The sequence below is a fragment of the Fukomys damarensis genome, unplaced genomic scaffold (genome assembly GCF_012274545.1).
Source record: "Fukomys damarensis isolate Sample0158 unplaced genomic scaffold, DMR_v1.0_HiC HiC_scaffold_39, whole genome shotgun sequence".
Lineage (NCBI taxonomy): Eukaryota > Metazoa > Chordata > Mammalia > Rodentia > Bathyergidae > Fukomys > Fukomys damarensis.
This window is the reverse complement of record NW_022900951.1, coordinates 94,847,358-94,871,120: the sequence shown is the minus strand read 5'-3', so window position 1 is coordinate 94,871,120 and position 23,763 is coordinate 94,847,358. Positions and strand designations below refer to the sequence as shown.

The 23,763-nt window shown below is 36.4% G+C and overlaps 1 protein-coding gene across 9 annotated transcripts in view; it reads left to right on the top strand.

The window, feature by feature from the left end:
• The window catches only part of Klhl13 (kelch like family member 13), a 198,590-nt gene extending 196,066 nt beyond the window's left edge, over positions 1-2,524 (top strand). For 6 of the 9 annotated variants that reach the window (XM_010622646.2, XM_010622652.2, XM_010622651.2 and 3 more), the window contains one exon: positions 1,000-2,523. In XM_010622646.2, the coding sequence (XP_010620948.1) occupies positions 1,000-1,487 (488 nt within the window). In that variant the 3' untranslated portion in view covers positions 1,488-2,523. Of the gene's footprint in view, positions 1-999 lie in introns of all 9 variants that reach the window. The other 3 variants (XM_010622647.2, XM_033760341.1, XM_010622648.3) reach the window with 1 other exon arrangement.
• Positions 2,525-23,763: the final 21,239 nt, after the last annotated feature.

Sequence of the window (23,763 nt, the reverse complement as noted above, 5' to 3'; positions counted from 1 at the left end):
GACTTTCAAACCAAAGGGTACTACTTTTTGTTGTTGTTGTTGTTGTTTTCTTTTATTGAGTTTATTGGTACATTTTAGGTATACAGTACAATTGCGTTCATTATTGGGATCTTGTACCTTTACATGACAGGTCTTGGTTCTCATTTTTTCCCCGTGTCTGTGCCCTCCCTTCACCCCCTCCTCTCCTCCGCATTTACAAACACTTTATTTTCATTTTGTCATATTTTTTTCTTTTCCCTTATTACCTTTCCCCTACCATTCCGATTTTCCCTACACCTTTAGCCCTTTTCTTCCTATTACACATAGTCAAATATCTCATTAGGATCTTATGTACTATTATAGCTTTTCACACCAGAGAAACTATTTGGTATTTACACATGTGTGACTTATTTATTTCACTTAGTAGTATATCCTCAATATGTATCCATTTTCCTATGAATGACTCTAGCTTCTCATTATTTATAGCTGAGTAGTATTCCATTTTACAGAAAAACCACATCTTCTTTATCCAGTTTCCAACTGATGGACAAATGTGCTGTTTCCAAGATTTAGCTATTACAAACTGTGCCGCTACAAACATGGCTGTGCATATATCACTGTGGTATGATTCCTTTAATTCTTTTGGAAAGATACCCAGCAGAGGGATGGCTGGGTAAAATGGAACCTCTAATCCTAGTTGTTTGAGGTATCTCCATATTGATTTCCGTAGTGGTTATACCAGTCTTCACTCCCACCAACAGTGGAGAAGGGTTCCTTTCTCCCCACAACCCCGCCAACATTTTTTGTTGATAAAAGCCATTTTTTCATTCCTTAAGAACATGGAAATGTTATTTTCCTTATTTTTAGTTTAAAGAATATTTACAGAAGTCAAACGTTTATAAGAATACTTGATAAGTTATAATGTGTCATAGAGTGTGGCTAAAAATTATGATAGAGAGCCTTACTCACTTTTTCATTTTTGTGATCTGTTTACCTCATGCCTTTTATTTTCATTCTTAGGAGGAATTACTCATGACACGTTCCAAAAAGAGCTCATGTGCTTTGACCCTGACACTGACAAATGGATCCAGAAGGCACCGATGACCACTGTCCGAGGCCTGCATTGCATGTGTACAGTGGGAGAAAGGCTGTATGTCATCGGTGGCAATCACTTCAGAGGAACCAGTGATTATGATGATGTCTTAAGCTGTGAATACTATTCACCTATCCTTGACCAGTGGACCCCTATTGCTGCCATGCTAAGAGGGCAAAGTGATGTTGGGGTTGCTGTCTTTGAAAATAAAATCTATGTGGTTGGTGGGTATTCTTGGAATAATCGTTGTATGGTAGAGATAGTGCAGAAATATGATCCAGATAAGGATGAATGGCATAAGGTTTTTGATCTCCCAGAGTCCCTTGGTGGCATTCGAGCTTGTACACTCACAGTTTTTCCACCTGAAGAAACTACACCATCACCTTCTAGAGAGTCCCCTCTTTCTGCACCCTAACATCATCCCTACAACTAAGATGCTATAGTCTTATCTTTGCAATGTGTCATGAATTCTCTTCTTTTTTCCCCCCTTAAGTAGTATATGTGTTAGAATTAGCCTCCAGTAATTGATACAGATACCGAAAAAAAGATGATATTGATGTTACTTGTGCTGTTTGTTTGGCCTAGAGTGTTTCTAAAGTGATAACAAAACCATCCTGAAACTGTATCCCATAGAAGCTGATATTTAACATATGAAAAAAGGTATTATCTATGAAATGTTTCTTCAGTACTTTTTAATGCTGTGTACTGGGTGTGAGGTATTTGTCATCTTACATTATAAGCCAAGTTGAAGGTGGACTATAGTAAATGTACAACCGTGCTCACTAGGCTTCGAAGTAAAAAGTTTTCCTTTTGTCTTTGATTGTAAGATGTCAAAGGGAGGCAGCCTGCTCCAATGGGAAACAACATACAAAAGGTTGCCAACTCGCATGAGCTACCTCCCTCTTTTCATAAAGTATTTTTGACATATCTGTCAACCCGCCTGACTGTGTGGGTGCATTGAGAACATATAAAGTTTCTTAGACACACAGGAGAAATAACTGAAATTCACAGATATTGATTTTAAAAAAGCATGACCCCTCTGCTTATTACTGAAAGGCTGGGGGTTTTTAAGTGTGTTTAAATACACACATGTACTTATTTTAAAAAACACAAAATTTTAAAAATTGTCAAATCAAATAAGTGTGGAGTTCAAAAATTTCTTCTCAGAAGCAGCTTCCATTAAAATGGGAATTCAGTATGCACATACTGAATGCACAGATGTAGAATCGTATGAATTTAAGTGTATAAGGGCTAGAAATTTTGAGCAACTAAATTTGTCACTTGACCAAATTTTATCTTCAAAAATTGTATTCTACTCCTTCTCCTTTGCTGTTGAGGTAACTTGCATACTATATGTAATCTGTATACTCTCAGTTTGTGAGGTTATTTAGCACAAAATATAGCAGCTTCATCGGGAGAGCTGTTTTTGCTCAATGAATTCAACTTCCATGTTTTATCTATTTTTGTTGTTGTTCAATAAAAAAAATTAATGTCATTGTGCTCTGAGGTGTCCTGTTACTGTCTGATTTGACTTTCTTTTATTAAATACCGGTTTTTGCAACACTTAGTTAATCAAAATGCAGAGCACTATGTAGGTTGGATGAGTAATTCTTTATGCCTTTTATTGAAGGAAGAAAGACTTTGATCAAGTCTAATTTCATTGATGAAAACTCATTGCTGGTTGTCTTTCAAAAATTAATTTGTGGAAGATGCTAATTGGCTCTACTCCATTTCCACAGAACTGTGAGACATGACTCACAGTTATTCTTGCTTTTTTTTTCTTTTTTTGACAAGGTCTCACCGTGTTGCCCAGATGACTAGCCTTGAACTAGACTGATGTGATCCTCCTATCTCAGCCTCCTGAGTAGCAGGTAGCAGGGACTACAGGTGTGCCCTGCCGTGTCCACCTCAGAGAGCAGTTACATTTTTGAGGTAAACTTCCCTATGAGGACTGAACACACTGAAGTTTCAGGGCCTGTGAGACACAGATTCAGAAACACCCTGTGGGAAAAATTTTGGGTGGGATGACAGCGCATACAGTCACTTCACAAGCGTCTGCATAAAAATAGTTTTCAAGTGCCTGGTTGACCTTAATACTGACCAGGGTAAAGAAGCAGAGAATAGGGCCTTCAGGGAGGCTGAACTCTAAAAGACCTAGTAAAGAAGGGGCACGGTGAGAGAATAAGAACTGCACCTCTGGACTGGGTTTGAATCTGCTGCTTGCTGTGTAACCTGGCCAAGCTATTTAACTTCTCTGTGCTTGGGATTCCTCATGTAAAATAGGAATGAAAAGAAAGGAGGTTTACTTTGGCTACTGTGCAGGGATTGTATGAAATGACCTCAAAGATTATTTCTTGACATAATATCCTAAAGGAAAAAAAATACTTTTGTAAAAAATTATTTGTGAATTATGTTAAGACCATATTGTGATCTCTCCTGCTTTATCAGTAAATGGTGAGCAAAAGGAATCTGATCCAAACATTGAGGCCTACTCAAAAACAACTAGAGGATCATCATCTTTTTTAAGCAGTGGGGAGTTAGTAGTGTAAGACTCAAAGTCTCACTTCCACTCCAGGGAGCGTGAGCAGCCAAAAGGCCTCCATGATGCTGAGTCCTGTAGCCCAACGGTGGCTCCGGAGGCAAGACCCAGGGCCTTACTCCCGAAAGCCATGAACAGCCATAAGGGCCTGCACAATGCTGGGACCTATAGCTCAGACAGGTTCCAGGAGCTTGACGGAAGAACGAGAAACCCAGGAAGGAACACACCAGGCTAGATGGTAAACAGACCTTTATTAGTCTGGTCAGACAGCGCTCTCAGAACCAAGTAGCTGGCTCAGAGAGGTGCTAGCTCAGGGGTGAGGTCCTTTTTATAGAGGGGTAAAAAGGGGGGTTAACATTTTAGGCTTGCCGGCAGGGGACAAAGGTCTGCTGATTTGAGCTGGTGGTCAGCAGCCACATACTCGGCAGTCACATATTGATGAGTAACAGATACCTATAGGATGGATGTTTGAAAGGTCACCAAGACATTCTGGATGAGCAAACAGTTTGACAATTAACTGGGAGTCTCTATGTCTAGAACCACTAACTTACACGTTAATCAGGATCTGGACTTCAAACAGTAAAATATTGCCTTACATTCCTAAGCCAGGGTTAGAACAAAAGTAGGGGCTATGGCTACAATGGGAGGGGGTTAGAGCACTGTCTCCTAGGCCCTTTGTCATTTAGCATGGGCTTGTAATTGAGGTCTTACAGTAGCATAGCCAGATCTGTCCAGAGTTAAGCATAATTAAGGAATACAATTTCCCCATCAGTGGTACTATTGAATATTGAGTGAACCTGGTATGAATTTGAAAGGCATCCTGGGGCAAGACTCTTCTTAAGTGGGAACAACTGGTCCAGTGATTTCAGTTTTCTCTTTATAGGCAGAGTGGATTTAGCCATTGGTATATAGCAAATGCCTGCCTAGAATGGAGGAGTGTATAGGATGAACTAATGTTACTAAAAAGTCTACTGTGGGTATTCCTAGTCAGGCTGCTGTACTCCAAGTAGCAGAGGTTCTCTCCATCCTGTGGCCTGTCCCCTTTAGGTCTGCAGAATCCTCCCCATTCAGTTGGTAGAAGGAAAAAAAAACCAGTATTGCAGATTTGAGGTTAGTCTTGAGGGAGGCACATGTCACTTCTACCACTACTGGCTATTAGCCCTGTGGCCATATAAACACATGGGGACCTGTAAAATATCAGCTATGTTCTCAGGAAGAAGAGGAAGTAGGGTTAGCTATATGTTGCAGTCTGCCACAGAAAATACGAAGCATGCGCAGTTCTGTTCAACAACTTACCTTTTCTGTATCCATGACATGTATTATTTAGAAGCAATTAACTTCATACTTTACAGTAAGAGCTATTATTAAACAATTCTAACACTTGGGAAATTATTACACATTTTAGTTCACTGTGAATTCTATATTTTTCTTTTTGAAAAGCTACCTGCTAGTTATTGGTTGGCCTTATAAGCATTTCTTACAATTGGCTGTTTTAAATTCTTGGTCTAATTGAAAAAAAAGACTTACAATGAGGTAGGATACAAGAAATAAAGTTAGGTAGAAAGGAGACAAGGAAATCAGAATTTTAAATTTGTAAATTTGTACTTTAAAGAAAAACTGTAGCTTTAGAACACAAGCGCAACTTGTTTTCTTTGTTTTCCTGCTCCCAAAATAGGCCAACCTAGGCAACTGCCTTTCCACTGCAAATGGGTCTCCTATTCCCTTTTACTTGCAAGTGATCCTCTCTCACTCTTGAAGGGACCTCCCACCTGGCATTTCCCATAGGATAACACACTAAGGGTAGGCCACCCTCTCCCACTTTCTGAGACTAAAATTGAAGCTGAGACAGACTAATACTATAGATTATCGAATTCCACAAATTCCTACCTCCCGAAACACATATGACTGCCACATTTTTTTGAGCATCCTCACTCTGCTGTTGGGTGCAAACTCTAATAAATCCTTCTCACTCCTCTTTTACTGATGTGTCCTGAAAATTCTTTTACCTTGATGCGAGTTGGCGAACCTGTGGATTTATTTTAAAGGGATGCATTAAGTTGCTTATTTCAGCCTCTGGGACCCTCAGACCCAGACCATGACAATAATATCCATGATATATCAAAAAGTTTATGATTTTCATTCTTGGTCAAGGTAGCTAGGGTGTAAAGGATGAAGAAAGATTTTACTTTGCTTCTAGAATTTCAGAAAATTCATTTGATTATTGTTATTTTCTCTAAAACGTGAAATTATAACCTGAAACTTTTCTCTCTCTAATATTACTTTAAATATATGTACGTAGAAATATATAGTAATTATTTGGGAGATTCTAAAACAATTCCCTCATGTTAATGCATAATACAGTGTTCCACAATTCAATTGAGTAATGTTTTATCTAATTAGTTCCACCATGTGACTTTTTTTCATTTCAAGGAACTTTGTGTGTTTTTCTTCCAAGAAGAGTAAGCAGATATTCTTACATGAAAGTTGGCACTGACTCTAATTTTATTCTTGCCTCCTATACCTTTCCTTGTGTTTTTCATTTTCAAGCCATTGTCTTTTGCACACCAGATAGCTTTTGGAATAGGCAGGAAGAAAAGTAAATGCACAGTAAGTACTCAAGGTTGAAGAAATTTTTAATTAATTAATTATTATTATTATTATTATTATTATTGTGTGTGTGTGTGTGTTTTTGAGACAGGGTCTCACTATGTAGCTCAAGCTGGCCATGAATTTTCTATGTAGCTGAGGCTGGCCTCAAACTCACAGCAATCTTCCTGCCTCAGCCTCCTGAGTGCTGGGATTACAGGCATGTGTCACCATGTACGGTGAACATTTTATTTTAAATTAGACGAGTAATGCAGTGTTTTAAAACTTTTGGTAATAATAATAGTGCAAAATAGAGAAAAATTAGTATGAAGGAAGAAAAACTCAACCATCAATAGAAGTATGTTTTTATGCAATTGTCACTTAAAATTAGTATAATTTTGTATGTAATATATCCAGTATTTTCAGATACATGGAGACATTTTATTCAGATGCAAAATATATTTTGATACATCAGTGAATTGACTTTTGATACAAAATACACCAATGCAATTTTTAGGATAAGATTTACTAACCTGCATTAAATAAATAAAGTTTAACTATTAATATCTTGGGCTTTTGTCAATTTAAAAACTTAAATATTAATGCTCAAATAGGATATCTATGTAATAAAACAATAGTGATGCTGAACGATTAAAATATTTCATCAGTTAATGTAATTCAGATCTTATAGCAAGTACCTATTTCATCTCTAATTAAATTTAGTATTCTTTGGTGTCTCCATTAATTGTGTTTACCACATGATTGTCAAATGTTTCACCAAGATAAACATTAAAAGAAAAAAGTGAGATTAAAAACCATACCTCTATTGAAACAACAAAAGGAAGTATTACAACAAGGTTTGGCAGATGTTTTCTGTATAAAGATAGTAAATATTCTAAACCTCTTGGGACAAAAAAATCTCTATCACATTTACCTGACTGCTGGAAGTGCAAAAGCAGGCACAGATAATATATAAATGAATGAGCATGGATGTATGTCAATAAAACTTTATTTAAGGACACTGATGTTTGAATTTCATGTAATTTTCATGTATTTCAAAATAATACTGTTCTTTTGACTTATTTTTTTAATCATTTCAAAATGTGAAGGCTAGTCTTAGCTCACGGGCCACCCAAAAATAGGCCTTGGGCCAGATTTGACTCACAGGCTCTGGTTTGCTGAATTATGACTTTTAAAAAGACGTTTCATTACCATTAATTGATTCTTTCAACCAACTTCATTGCAAGCCTATTTCATAATAGTCAATGAAAAGACCTAGGGCTGTAAGATGAATGCAGCAATTCCTGGCCTCTTGAGCTCAATCTACTTGGGTGATAGATATTAACAATGTAATGTGCCAGAGGCTATGACAGGTGTGCAAAGAGGCAATATAGGAGCAGAATCATAAGATATGTGTTTGGAAAGTGAATGAGTGGAAGTCTATACAGAAATGAGACTACTTTAATAAAATACAACTTCTGTGGCCACAGAAGTAGAAATAAAAGAGAACACAGAGAGAAAGAGTAACCCGTCTGTGAAATTCTAGCTCATGTCCTCTGTGATACAACTTCATCTTGCAGATCTCTCCTAATTACATGAACTACTTGCTTGTTCCATGCCGATTAGGGCCACATACAACTCACCCTGCAAAATACATTGAAAATAGCCAAGTATACTGACACACACCTCTAATGTGATCACTTGGGAGATGACTAGAGGCTTGCAAGTTTCATGCCAACCTGGGCTAATTAGTGAGTTTGAGACCAATAAAGATTACATAGCAAGACTGTGTCTCATAAAAGCAAATTGAAACAATTTTATTACACAGCAGAGACCAGGATGGAATATTTTACAAGGCTTCCCTAAAATCTCACTATGCTTTTTACTACAGAAAACCTCAACCCTATCCATGAGGAAATATTTCCTTTCAGAACTGCAAAGCCCTCTTGGAGGGGAGGGATGCCCAAGCATGATATAATTAGCTCAGTGTCATCAAACACTTGCTCTTTTTTTTTCTTTTCCCACACTCTGTTTTGCCAGTAACACTCCTAATTTACACCCGTCCTTTTCTCAAACATGAGACTTAAATTCTTTTCAATCTGATGAAGTCAATTTTGGACATTGGACTGCCCTTTGGACCAGTTGCTAAGGGGGAGTAACAGGCATGAATTGGCTAAGAATGGTTTATATGAAATTAATCATAATATCTCCTCACCCAGGGAAAGCATAAGGAAACAAAATTTAGCCAACTGAATTACTTGATGCAATTTCTTCATAATCAGTTTGAGCCTTTTCTGATTAGTGTTTTTCAAATTCTTCGTCAAAACTTACTAGGACAGAGGTTCTCAAAGTGTGATCCAGGCACCATGCTGTCATTGAGACCCTCTGAGAGAGACCGTGAGGTCAAAATGATTTTCATCACAACACTGACATCACTTACTTAATTGTACTCTCATTCCTCCAGGAGCATACAGTGAACTTTTCCAGAGGCTAAAGGATGTAAAGGAATGCTATTGGTCTGTTAAGTGATGGAATATGAGTCTGTGGACTCTTGTGTTCTAAAATATTCTCATTTTTCACTGCTAATGCAGTAAATATCAATAAATATAACAGACATGAGCAAAGCCTCCTGACTGTCCTCAAAATATGAAGAATGTAAAGGGATCATGATACCAAAAAATTTAGGAAAAGCTAGTGTTAGTTTAAAAATCAATTTTAGTAGATTATAATAGCATTTTAATATAAAATGGGATAAAAATACGCTACATCACAATTTTAAGCATTTTTGGATTTTTCTTTTGTTTATATAAATTTATATATGTGAATATATTGTATATACATATATACACTTATCTACGCATGCAAACATCTATCCACATATATGTATAACCACATACTTATATTCATGTATAAAAAAGAAAAATTACCAAATAATATTTACATAAGTATACACACATGCATGTATACTTTGTTAAAAAAATAAATAAAATATGTCAAGGTGTCAAAGACTAGAGATGGAGGCTGAATATTGAATTTTAATTTTGAACTCTATTTTAAAAGGCAGCCCACCACTTGAGAGCTATTTACAAAGAATTAACTCTTTATGTTTCATTTTTCAATACTAAAACTTTCACACAACATATTTAACATATAGCCAGAATAGTATAATGAGCATCTAGATATCTACTATTTATAAATAATAATTATAATTTTCCATATTTGTATAAACGAATTTTTGGTAAAGTATGTTAAAGTATATTATGGATATTATTATATCCCTCCTCTAAATAATTCAAGATTTATATATAAAGTTAAACACATTTTCCTTTTTCAAACCAATACCATTTTCCTGCCAGAAGAATTCCCAATTGCCCAGTATACATTTAAATGCCCACTAAATATTTATGTCTCAAAAACACAATTTTTGAATATTTGTCTGTGTTAGAGTAAGAAAAGTAGGCATGGTATATGTCTGGTATTCCTGGCAAGTCTCTGAGCATGCTGGGCCTGAAACAAAAAGAGACCTGGACCTAGCTCACAGACACAAAAGCCTCATGTTGACCATCAGTGGAAACATCTCCTACAACAAAACATTTTTTAAAATTAATTTTATTGGTACATTTAAGGTACATAATGTAGTAACATTCATCATTGGAAATATATACCCTTACATAATACATCATGGTTCTTATTTTTTCCCTGTCCACCCTTCAACCACTCCACCCCTCCCTATCTACAAAGACTTTGTTTCCATTTTTCCTTTTTCTTATGTTAATTCCATTCCAATCTTTCTTTTCTTCGACCCCTCCCATTTCCCCTTTCAATTTGTACCCTTTCTTCCTATTTCAAATTATCTATTTTACCTTTTAGTCCTCATTTATACTTTCAGTTTCAAACACTACAGAAACTATTCGGTATTTACACATATGTGCCCTCTTTATTTCACTTAAGAGTATCACTTCAATATGCATCCATTTAGCTATAATGTCTCTAGTTTCTTATTCTTTATGACTAAGTAGTACTCAATTTTATTTTTAAAAGTCCCTCATTTTCTTTATCAAGTCTCCCTTTTATGGGCAATTGGGCAGCTTCCAAGTTTTAGCTATCACAAATTGTGCTGCTATGAACATAGGTGCAAATATATCAATCTATTATGATTCTTTTAATTCTTTGGGAAAGATACCCAGCAGGGGAATACCAGGGTCAAATGGGACCTCCAATCGTAATTCTTTGAGGTGTCTCCGTATTGCTTTCCACAATCGTTGAACCAGTCTACACTCCCAGAAGCAGTAGAGCAGGATTCCTCTTTCTCCACAGCCCTGCCAGCATTTGTCATTGGTTGATTTCATGATAGCAGCCATACTTTCTGGGGTGAGCTGGAATCTCAGTGCTGTTTTCATTTGCATCTCTCAAATGACCAGTGATGCTGAACATTTTTCTTATGTTTATTTGCTATTTCTTCTTCTTTGTCTGAGAAATATCTCATTTCAGATGCCCATTTTTGGATTGGGTTGTTAAATTTGGGAGGTCTGATTTTTCTAAGTTCTTTATATATTCTACATAGTAGACCTTTGTCTGAGGAAGAGCTAGTGAAATGTTTTTCCCATATTATGGGTTGTTTCTTCACTCTTGGTGATTTCTCTTGCTGTACAGAAGATCTTTAATAAGAAGAGACCCCATTTGTTGATTATTTATGTTAGTTTTGTCTATTATTTGTGTTAGTTCATGGTCAACTGAGGTTTTGTTCATAAAATCTTTTCCTTCACCAAGGTCTTCAAGAGTTCTACCTAAACTCTTTTCCAGCGAGTTTAGTGTTTCTTTTTTAATATTTACATCTTTAATATATTTCAATTTTAGCTTTGTCTATGGTAAGAGATATAGGTCTAATTTTAATCTTTGGCAAGTTGAAACCCAGTTTTTCCAGCACCATTTATTAAACAGGCTATCTTTCCTCTAGTGAGGGTGTTTGGCTCTTTTTGTTGAAGATGAGGTGGCTTAGTGTGTCCAGACTTGTTTCTGCATCTTCTACTTTGTTCCATTGGCCATCAGGTCTGTTTCTTTGCCAGTACCATGTTGTTTTTATCAGAGTAGCTTTGTAGTATAGTCTCAAGTCAGGGATTGTGATAACTGGTACTATGTCTCTGTTGCCTAGAATGGCCTTTGCTATTCTAGGTCTCTTCTTGTTCCAAATAAATTTTTGGATTTTTTTCTCAAGTTTTGTGAAATATGCTACTGGGTTTTCAATTGGGACTGCATTGAATCTATACAGCAGTTTTAGAAGTATGGCCATTTTCACTATGTTGATTCTTCCTACCCAGGAGGAAGGGATGTCTTTCCATTTTCTGATATCCTCTTCAATCTCTTTTTCAGATTGTTGTAGTTTTCAGAATAGAGGTCTTTGATTTCTTTTGTTAGGTGGATTCCTAGGTATTTCAAATTTTTGGATGCTATTATAAAAGGGATTGCTTCTCCCACGTCTCTCTCAGTGCATCTATTTTTCATGTACAGGAAAGCTATTGATTTCTGTATGCTGACCTTATATCCAGCTACTTTACTGAATTTCTTTATTAAGTCTAGACGAACTTTGGTGGAGTTCTTGGGGTCTTCTATATAGAGTATCATGTCATCTACAAATAATGATAATTTGACTTCTTCATTTCCTATTTTAATCCTTTCATTTCTTTCTCTTGTCTAATTGCTGTGGCTACTGTTTCCAAAACTATATGGAACAGGAGTGGTGATAGGGGGCATCCTTGTCTTGTTCCTGATTTTAGTGTGAAGGATTTCAGTTTTTGCCCATTTAGTATGATATTGGCTGTTGGCTTTTCAGAGAAGGCTTTTATCAGATGGAGGCAGAGACCATCTATACCAATTTTTTGGAAGGTTTTTTATCATAAATGCATGTTGAATTTTGTCATTTTGTCAAATGCTTTTTCTGCATCTATTTAGATGATCATATGTTTTTTCCTTGGCTCTATTAATATACTGTATTACATTTACTCATTTGTGTATGTTGAACCATCCCTGTATCCCTAGGATGAATCTCACTTGGTCAGCGTGTATAACCTTCTTAATGATCTCCTGCATTCTACTTGCGAGTATTTTATGAAAGATTTTTGCATCTATGTTCATTAATGAGATTGGCCTATAGTTCTCTTTTTTGCTTGGGTCTTTCTCTGCTTTGGGGATCAAGGTTACGCTTGATTCCAGGAATGAATTCAGGAATATTGCTTCCCTTTCAATCTCATTGAAGAGTTTAAATGGGAGTGGCAGTAGTCCCTCTCTAAATGTCTTGTAGAATTCAGCAGTGAAGTCATGAAGACCCAGACTTTTCTTAGTAAGTTTTTAATTACATTTTCATTTTCATTGATTGATATTGGGTTGTTTAGAATTTTTAGGTCATCTTCCTTCAACTTTGGTAATTCATACACATCTAGGAATCTGTCCATTTCTTCTGTATTTTCCATCTTATTGGAATATAGGTTCTTGAAGTAGTTATTGATGATCATCTGGATTTCTGTTGGAACATTGTAATTTTACCTTTTTCATTCCTAATGGTATGTATTTAGGCCTTTTTTTTCCATGTTTTTAATAAGGTTGGCTAAGCATTTGTCAATTTTGTCTATTGTTTCTAAGAATCAACTCTTGGCTTCATTGATTTTTTGTATTGTTCTCTTAGTCTCCAATGCATTGATTTCTGCTCTGATCTTTATAATTTCCTCCCTTGTATGAGCTTTGGGTGTGGCCTGCTCTTCTTTTTCTAGAAGCTTGAGATTCAGCATCAGGTTGTATATTTGAGCTCGCTCTGTTTTCCTAATATGAGTATTCACTGCTATGAATTTCCCTCATAAGACTACTTTCATTGTGTCCCATAGATTCTGATATATTGTATTGTTGACATTTAATTGTAGGAGCTGTCTGATTTCTTCTTTAATTTCCTCTGTGACCATTGGTTATTCAGAAGTGTGTTGTTCAATTTCCATGTTTTTAATGAAATTCTTACAGTTTCTTTTGCTATTGATCTTCAGTTTCATCACACTATGGTCTGATAATACACGGGATAACTTCAATTCTTTAGCACTTACTTAGACATGTTCTATGAGTGAGTATGTGATCTCTTTGGGAAAACAATCCATGTGCAGCAGAAAAGAATGTGTATTCTGATTTTGTGGGGTGGAACACTCTGTAAACATCTGCTAATTTCATTTGTTCAAGAGTTTGATTGAGTTATACAATTTCCTTGTTTATTTTTGTCTGGTTTATTGATCTATTTATGACAGTGGAGTACTGAGGTCTCCCACTACTACTGTATTAGCTCTTATATGATTTTTCATGTCCATTAGTATTTGTTTAATATAGTTGGGTGCACTTGTGTTTGGTGCATATATATTTACGATTGTCATCTCTTCCTCTTGGATTGTTCCCTTTACAAGAATGTAGTGTGCTTCTTTGTCTCTCTTAATCAATGTTGGTTTGAAGTCCACTTGATCTGCAAAGAGGATTGCTACTCCTGCTTTTTTTGTGGGTTCCTCTCACATGGAGTATTGTTTTCTACTCTTTAACTTTCAGTCTATGAGATTTTTAATTAAATGTGTTTCTTTTAGGTAGCATATTGTTGGATCTTGCTTCTTGACCCATTTGCCTTTCTATTTCTTTTGACTGGTGAATTGAGACAATTAACATTGATGGTTATAACTGATATATTGTCTTATCCTTGTCTTGACTTTTCATTTTTGTTGTATTCTGCCCCTTTCCATTTAATTTCTTGTTGTAACTGATGGATTCATTCTGCTGGACTTCCTGGGGGTTGTGATCCTCATTGTCTTTTCTTAGGATATTGTTTAAAATATTTTGGAGTGCTGGCTTAGTATTCCTGAAGTTTCTAAGCTGTCTTTATCATGAAAGTATCTTATTTCTCAATCAATTCTAAGAGATAGTTTTGCAGGGTACATCAATATGGGTAGGAAATTGTTTTCCTTTAGGGCCTGAAATGCTTCACTCCACGCGTTTCTTGCCTTGTGTGTTTGTGTTGCAAAGTCTGCTGTGATTCTGCTGGTCTTTCCTTTGTACATGATTTGTTTCTTTTCTCTAAATGCTTGTAGAATTTTGTTCTTCCCCTACAACAGAAATTTTAATCAGGGATGAAATAGGGCAGTACTTTTTGCATTTTTTTCATAGCTCTCAGAATTAGAACCAGAAGCTTAAGAACTATGCCTGGGATATCTGCACATGTAAGACTGAACAGAGAAAGCTTTTATATTTTTATAGTAGGCTAAACTACTGTAATAAGCATACCTCAGAATGATTATAGTTCATATAAAACATGCCAATTTCTTACTCATATACAGTACAGTGGTACCTTACTTCATGGATGCTTTTGTTTGCAGTTTGGTTCCCAAACAAAAGCTTTTGGCAAAATTTTGATTTTGTTTGCAAATTGCGTCAGATGATAAACACAACTATGGCCATCTTTTCCAAAATCATAGAACAAATTAAGTTTGTGAACCAAAGTATGACTGTAACACTTAAGCACAGTAGTCAGGATCTGAGGATAGCTCTCATCCATACAGACACTCAGGAACCAAGTCTTTCATTTGTGCCTTCCCGAAGAACTATAATCATCTTCATCCCCATGATCATGAAGGGAAGTGGGGAATGATTAAAGAGCAAGTGTGGCGATTTGTGAGTCAGGTCTGGATATTGTAATACACAATTTCCACACTGTCCAGGAGACTAAGAAATATGGTCTAAGAATGGACAACAAAGAAAAAGGGAACAAATGTGGTGAAGAATTAATAGGTTCTGCCACAGTAAAGACTTTCACCTCTGTGATTTAATTGGAGAAATGTTTCTGAGGAACTAGTAAAATCTCATGCGTGGTATGAGTTAAAATTTTTTAAAAACTCTCATGGGACATGATCTTGAGGTCAGAAAATCATCACAAATAGACTGCATTTCAGGCTTTGCATAACCTGTGTAAAAGACAGGAACAGAGAGAACTCATGTATCTCATGCATTCAATGCTGCTGATGGATCCAGGCCTCATGTGACCCATATAGAAGATAGAGCAAAGATGAACTGTTCACACTATCCCTAACAATGTCACTGCTGGTCCCAGGCCTTGTGTAAATGGAGTGGGAGGCTGGAGGAGAGAGGCCTTTCAAACCCCCTACCCCACCACCACCACTGTCACTGGCCTGGGCCTTGCAAGATCCATGCAGAAGACAGGAAGACAGCAGCCAAACTACCAAATCCTAGGCAGCTCTACTCCTGGGTTCTCCATAGCACAGGGCAGCAGAAGTGACAAACACAGACTGACCTGATTGAAGATGAGGTCAACACCCAGGAGGAGAGTTTCACGCCAGGACTGAAGTGTTACCCTACCATAGAGACTGGGTTAGAGCTTGCCTTGGGGAAAAAGGAGAGACCAAAACAGGGATCTCCTGGGATGCCTGGGAAGCTTAGGCTCAGGCCAGGAGGATCACAGCACCTATATCCTCTGGTTGGAGGCCAGGTTGGGAGGGTATACTCTTCAGTGGGGCTGGATCTAAAGAAGATGGAGTTTAGTTCAGCAGCATACTTGAACTATTGTACCAGTGCCTACGTCTAACAGAATCGACGTAGGTCAATATATAAATTGTCTTCACTAAAGACACTAAGTGTCTTCACTAAAATCAGACCTCTTTTCTCTGCTTGAGGGAAGTTCATGAGTGATTCTTGGCGTTTGTCAGTATCCAGTTGATATTTGATGCCATTGTTCTTGCTAACTTTACTACTATATTCATGGTGATATGGTTGTTGCTGTCAATTGTTTTTATCTGTATAGCAATATCTGGATTGCCTGGGGGTCATAAAAATATTGTGGCTCACTCCTGAAGAATTGGGAACTATGTCAAAGAAGCTGCAAACCCCAGTACATTAAAAAAATGAAAAAAAAATAGAAACATGAAAAGACAATGCAACAAACTTCTTCCAAAAACCCTCAACTCCCCCAAAGCTGATCCAGGGGGGATCAAGAGGGTGGAAATCATAAGCTACGCACCAGAAAAGTCTGAAAGAGTATCAATGGAGGTAAAATAATTCAATAAGGTTCTTGATAAATTTAAAGAAGATATAACTAATCAGACAATGTTCCACATGAAACAAATGGTCAATGACTCTAGAAAAAATACTAATAAAAATCTGGTAGAGCTAAAGAAAGGGATTCAAAACATGAATGCCCAATGTAGAAAAGAATGGGAGTCCATAAAAAAGTTCCAAACAGAAATTCAGGATATTAAAAATAAAATTGATGGTATGGTCAATAAAAGTGACCAGTGTAAAGACAGAGGATCAGATCAAAAGGAAAGAGCCATGGTTAATGATCAGTTAAGATAGATACCTTAAAAGCAACAGGAGAACATGAAAGATGGATTCTGTAACTGCTAGATAACTCAAAGAAGACTAATTTAAGAGTAATTGGAATCAATGAAAAATCAGAAGACAATACAAAGGGCATAAAGATCGGTTTATAGAAGTAATAGCAGGAAACAGCATGTGTGAAAAAAGAATTTCATGTACAGATGAGTGAGACATATAGAACTCCAAATAGAATGGTCAGAAAAATCCATTCCATGGCACAAAATAATTAAAACACTAGAAATCCAACACAAGAACAAAATCTTGAAGGGTGCTAGAGAAAAAACAATGAAGATTTAGAAACAAAAATTATAAGAATTACAGCATACTTCTCAATGTAAACTACAAAGGCAAAGAGAGCTTGGAATGAAGTGCTTTAACTTTAAAATAAAACAACTTCCAAAACAGACTGTTATATCCTGTAAAATTACCTTTTAAATTTGATGGAGAAATAAGATGTTTTCATGATAAAGAAAGCCTAAATAAATTATTGATCACAAAACCAACTCTGCAAACAAATTTCCAAGGAGATTCAAGAAAGACACAATAAAGCAAACAGTGCCAAAAGTTCATAAAATAAATGCATCAAGTAGAGGTAGCAATTAATTTTTTTTTTTTTTTGGTAGCAGGGATCAAACTCGCGTCCTTGCGCTTGCAAGGCAGGTGCTGGAACCACTGAGCTAAATTCCCGGCCAGCAATTAGGTCGAAGGGAAAGAAAATGAAACAGTAACAGGAAAATAATACAATGACAGTAATAAGTCAACACTAATAAATGATAACTATTAATGTAAATGGACTCAATTCACCAATCCAAAGACACGGATTAGCAGAATGTATCAAGAAAAAAAAATCCAATGCTCTTCTGTATACAAGAAACATTTAACACAAAAATTCATACATTAAAACTCCACAGAAAACAATATTCCATGCAATGGGAACCTGAAAACAAATTGGAGTAGTTATCTTATTTTTAGGTAAAATGCATTTCAAGTCAAAGCTGATCAAAACAGAGGCAAAGAAGGAATTATATATTGGTTAATGGATCAATGCAACAAGAACTGATGACAATTACAAAAATATATGCAACAAATCAATGATAGCCTCTGTATCAAATGGTGCTGGGAAAACTGACTGTCCATGTGCAGAACATAGAACTTGGACCCAGGACTAAATATTAAACCTGAATAACCTGCTGGAAGATAAAATAGGCTGCAGACCTATGCATAGGCAAGGACTTACTAAACAGAACTCCAAATGTATAAGAAATGCATCAAGAATTAACAAATGAAGCCAGGAGGGGTGGCACACCCCAGCACTGAGTAGGCTGAAGCAGGAGGATCATCACAAATTCAAGGCCAGCCTCAGCTACATAGTGAGTTTGAACCAGCCTGAACAAAATAGCAAGAAACCTGTCTCAAAAAGAAAAAACAAAACAAAACAAAACAAAATCAACAAATTGGAAATGGGATCACATCAGAGTTTAAAAACTGCACAGCAAAGGAAACAACAGAATGAAGAGGCAATCTAAAGAATGAGAAAGATTTTTTTGTTAGGTAATCCTTGGACAAAGGACTAATAAAAGGACTAATATTTAAAATATAAAGAACTCAAAACATCAGAACCGCTCCCCTAAATAAAAGACCCAATAGATAAACGTGCAAATGAAATGAATAGACACTTCTCATAAGAAATACAAATTGTCAATAAATACATGAAAAATGTCCAAGATTTCTGGGCATTAGAAACTGCAAGTTAAAACTATACTAAAATATCATGTTACTCTAGAAAGTATGGCTACCATGAAATATTCTAATAATAACATGCTGGCAAGGATGTGAGGCAAAAGAAACTACTACATTGTTGGTGGGAATGTAAAATAGTTCAACCACTATGGAAATCAGTGTGGAGAGTTCTCAAAAAACTAGAAATAGAAATCCCATTTGGCTGTGCTTTTCCCTTTCTAGGTATCTTCTTAAAAGAGTTAAAATTATCATATTACTGGGATACATGCATACCTATGTTTTTGGGTTTTTTTTAATTGAATTTATTGGTACATTTTAGGTATACAGTACAGTTACATTCATCACTGGGATCTTGTACCTCTACATGACAGGTCTTGGTTCTCATTTTTTCCCCTTGTCCCTGCCCTCCCTTCACCCCCTCCTCCCCTCCCCATTTACAAACACTTTATTTCCATCATTTCATTTTCTCACATTTTTTCTTTTCCCTTATTATGCTTCCCCTACCCATCCCAGCTTCCCTACACCTTTAGCCCTTTTCTTCCCATTTCACAATACGTTTATAGCAGCACAATTTAGAATAGCTAGATCTTGGAAACCACATGCATGTTCATCAACAGATGAATCAATAAAAAAAACGTGCCACTTATACACAACATAGTACCATGCTGCTGTAAAGAAAGATGAGGTATTCATAGGCAGATACATGCATCTTTAGAACATAGCAAGTGAAGTAAGTCAGACACACAGACTCAAATATCATATTGTTTCTCTGATATAAGAAATTATATATATATATATATATACAAATAATGAAAAAAGAAAATAAAGAGAAAATAGTTATTTGTTCAAATAATTCCCTTAATTATCTATTCTGTTGTTTTCAAAATATCTTAATATATGCACTAATTTGCTTCTTTTGTACTATTAGTTTATCTTAGTTCACTGAAAAGAAAATTTTGTGCTGTTATCTGTTTCTTTGTAAGAGAATCTTTTTTGTCTGTCTTGTACTATGAGTAACTACTTTGAAGATGACAGAGTGTTTTAACTATTGTTATTCTCTTATTGTGTTATGAAATTTTGTTTTATATTTTCATTAAAAATACACATAAAAAAGAATATACTGCTATTGCACATATCAATGAGGAAGCATTATTTACGGTGTCTTCAGACTGTGAGATTAAGATAGCAGGTACAAGAAAACCTCATGAATCTATCTCTTACCACTCTATCCTAGTAAATTCCTCAAATACATATGCACAATACCAGAGTGTCAGAAAATTGGGGAACATAAGGCTCTGTTCATTTAATTTAACTCTGAACCTGTATACCAATTGGAAAATCAGAAATAATAATCTAGGAAGAAACTGAATCACAGCCTCTGAAATATGGCTTGATTATCTTTTTTGTAGGTGAAAAACTACAGCTATGCACAAGAAAAGCTAAAGAGAAATTTGTTCTAAATTATTGATACAGAGCATAGACCCTCTGGATGATGCTCTCAAGCAGGAAATCCCTAGTCCCCAGGATTGGCCAAAAAATATAGGAAACTTTTCTAGACATGAGCCAATTGATTCAGCTCTGTAGAGTCCTAGGATTCTGTGACCTAGTCATATTTTCTCACCGCTTTCAGTATCTTCCTGTTTTTTTTATTGTTCTCCACATTTAAGCTCAATTATTCATTCTTGCTTGGTAGTATCCAAGTCAATACTTTAACAACCCATGGAAAAGAAAGAGATATGACCCAATTTATATCATTTTTCAATTTCTGTGGTGTAAACATTTTCACCAGGGCCAATTTAAGTTATTGTGTGACATCTCTGGGAGTGGAGTCAGAAAAAGATGTAAACAATAATTTCTCTAGAAGTGGTATAAGCAGCTGCAGTATACAACCTCATCTAGAGAGCCCAGAGAAGGGATAGGGGCACTTAGCACATGGTTTGAATATAAAATTCTGTATATTTCTCACATCTGGTGAGGATTCTTTTTGTTTTCTTCCCTTTCATAGGTTTCTCATTATAATCCTCATTAGTTGCTTACCTCTTCATATGAATCAGCGGACCTGGTTCACTTTCATATAACATCTTCCGTGGTTGTCCCTCAACTAGTCAGTGTGGGAATTTAACAATGGGAGCATTGAGATGAAGCCAACTTATGGCTGCCCTGAGTCCCAGGTCAGTTGGCCTCTCACTAGAATGGTGGCCAAACAAGTATCCTCTCCAGGGGATATGGCAGAAACTTCAACTTGAGTCACTCACCAGCTGTTGTAGAGCACAGGATGCTCTGCTTCTATCCACTGGTGTATTTCTGCCTGAAGATGTCTGAAGTCACTCACATTCACAATCTCTCTGTGAATTCTATCTTCTTTTCTCACATGATGAGCCAGAAGCCAAGTAGAAATGGCTGCTTCTTCATTTTTCTGCATTGTGGTCTCTTCAATTTCTCTGTAGGTTCCAATTTTCCTGTCAAATACTTCTTGGGTTCCAGGGATCCACCTCCCTCATTCTTTTCTTCCCCAAGTTGTTATTTTCCAGGTCTGCATTGTGAATTTTGGAGAAGCTGATTTGTTGCTGTCTGTTGTTTCACCATCTTCCCAGAAGTTCTGGTTCCATATCTTGGCAATTGTGAATTGTGCTGTAATGATCATGGTGTGCAGATATTCGTATAGCATACTTACTTTCATTCCTTTGTGTATATGTCAAGGAGTAGTCTAACTGAGTCATATGATAGTTCCATTTTTTATTTTTTTGAGAAAATTACACAATGATTAACATAGTGGCTGTACTAAATATTCCACTAGCAGGATAGAAAAATTCTTCCCCCACTCCATCCTAGCATGTATTTTTTGTTTGTTTGTTTGTTTTGTATTCTTGGTCATTCTGACTGGGATGAGATGGAATCACAATGTGATTTTGGTTTGCATTTGCATTTTCTTAATGACTGAAAATTTTTTTACGTACTTATTGACCATTTCTACTTCTTCTTTAGGGCAGTGTCTATTGAATTCATTTGTCAATTTGTTGATTTAATTTTTTGGTGTGTTTTCTGTTCTTTATGTATTTTAGATATTAGTCTTCTGTTGGAAGAGCAGCTGGCAAAGGTTTACTATCATTCTGTAGGCTGTCTCTTCATTCAGTTTGTTGTTTCCCTTGCTGTGTAGAAACCTTTTAATTTAATGTAGTCCTATTTCATGAGAAAGATCTAGTTTCATTTTCCACACATAGATATTAAAATTTCCCAGAACTATTTGTTAAAGAGGTTGTCTTTTCTCCGATGTATATTTTTGTCCATTAATAGATGAATGGATAAAGAAAACATTTAATACAATGAGTATTCTTCAGCAGTAAGGAAGAATGAAATTATGTCATTTTCAGAAAATGGATGAAACTGGAGATTCTTGTGTAAAAGGAAATAAGTCAGACTCAGAAAAATGAGTATCTAGCCAGGTGTGGTGGCACATGCATGTGATCCTGATATAGGGCATATGCTATATGGACCTCCAAATAACAAAAGGAATTATTGTAACTCCCAACATGCTAGATGTCTGATACACCAAGTTCGTGTTCTCTAAATCTGAAGAATGAGTTTTAGTAACAGTGGAGGCTAAGAGTAGGAAGAATTTATTGAGAGAAAGATAGCTTCAGTCTAAGAGAGACAGAGGGTCCCAGAAAGTGGGTTGCCCCATGGACTGTGATTCTCAAGGGAGTTTTATAGAACAAAGCCAGGAAGTAAAGTGGATCTAAGGTGAGGTGAGGCAGATTATAGTCAACTAATAAGATTACAAGCATAGTGGCTCAGGTAATATTGATCCAATGGAAAATCACAAGGTGGGTACAAGGTGACACAAAACTATGGTCAACCAATAAGATTACAAGTATAGTATCTTAGGTAATATTGATGAAATGGGGATAAAATGGGGAAGCAAGTCACACAGCACACATACAAGGAACAAAGATTTTCCGGGAAGGGGTGGGTCAAGGATCTTACCTGGAAGGGATGGGTTAAGGTCTTGGTCCCCCAGGGAATTGATTGATGCCTATTTAGAATATCAATTACTGCTTTTCATCATTACAGGAAATATGTGGGTGTAATCAGTTCTCTTTGTTTTAAAGCCTGGCTTTCCATGAATGCACCTCCAGCCACAGTTGGCTTCTGGCACTGATTTTTTTGAGGGCCCAGCCCTGTCTGACTGCCTGTAATATTTTTAACTGACTTAATTGTCTACAATGATATCAGTACTGTGGGAAGCTGAAGCAAGAAAACTCCAATTTAAAGCCAGTCTGGGCAACTTAGCTACTTAGCAAGACCCCTGTATGCAAATAAAACATAAAAGAAAGCCTGGGGATATAGTTCAGTGTGAAGGTTCTTGGCTCCACCCACAGTACAATATAAGCAAACAAAAACAGATATATTTTTCCCCTAAAATGTGCATTAAAAAATAGAGGGTAGATACAGTACTTATTAGACAAGAGGAAGGGTAGAGGGGGGGAAAAGGGAGGGGAATAAGGGATGGAAAAAGTGTTATTAATTATATTATTAAGAGATAACGGTGTGGGCTGGGGATTTAGCTCAGGGATTCCACAGCATGCCTCGCAAGTGCAAGGACCACAGTTCGATCCCCAGTACTACAAAAAACAACAAAAAAAGCAAGAGACAGATCATGGTGCTGCCATAAATTTACTGAGATGAAAATGTGTCCTCTACACTCTGTTAAGTGAAACTTCAAGTTACAAAATGGTACATATGACATTGTTAATTCATTTTTAAAATACGTTAATATATGGAGAGATATCAAGAAATTACATAGAATGGTGTTCACTTAACTGCTTTAATCTGTATCTGGGAGTGAGATGCTGAATATATTTTTCTTTTTAAGAATATTTTTGCTATTTGCTATTATAAAAAGTTTCTAAGTGGAGGAAGTTAACAATTGCTATAAGTATGTGAGATGATGGACATATTAATTAGCTTGATTATAGTAGTCATTTCACAAAGTATATATCTTAAAACATGATATTATATACCTGAAATATATATGATTTATTTTTAAATTATCAGAAAAGTCTGCTCTTGTTTGGAGAAAAATGACGAATGTGAGTGGGCCTTCACTATTAGGCAACACATTCTCAAGCATGGCAGTGTCTAATAGAAGTATAGATGCATCAGGAGGGCCATTTCCTGCAGGAAGGGCAGTTGAAGGATGAGTTCCTCAGGCATCTGAGAACCTGACCTTGGAAAAACAAAGCCAGTTGTTTCATAGACTCATCAAAGTCTGACCAGGGAATGAGAATGGGAGTGATCTCCAACAGTTGTAGAAAAGGTTGGTCCTCAGAGGTAGGACGCAAGTGGGCAGTGAAAGGCGGCAGATTGATCACAGACATGCTAGGAGAGTCCATCTGCTCCATGTGTGTGGGAAGGACAAAGCGAT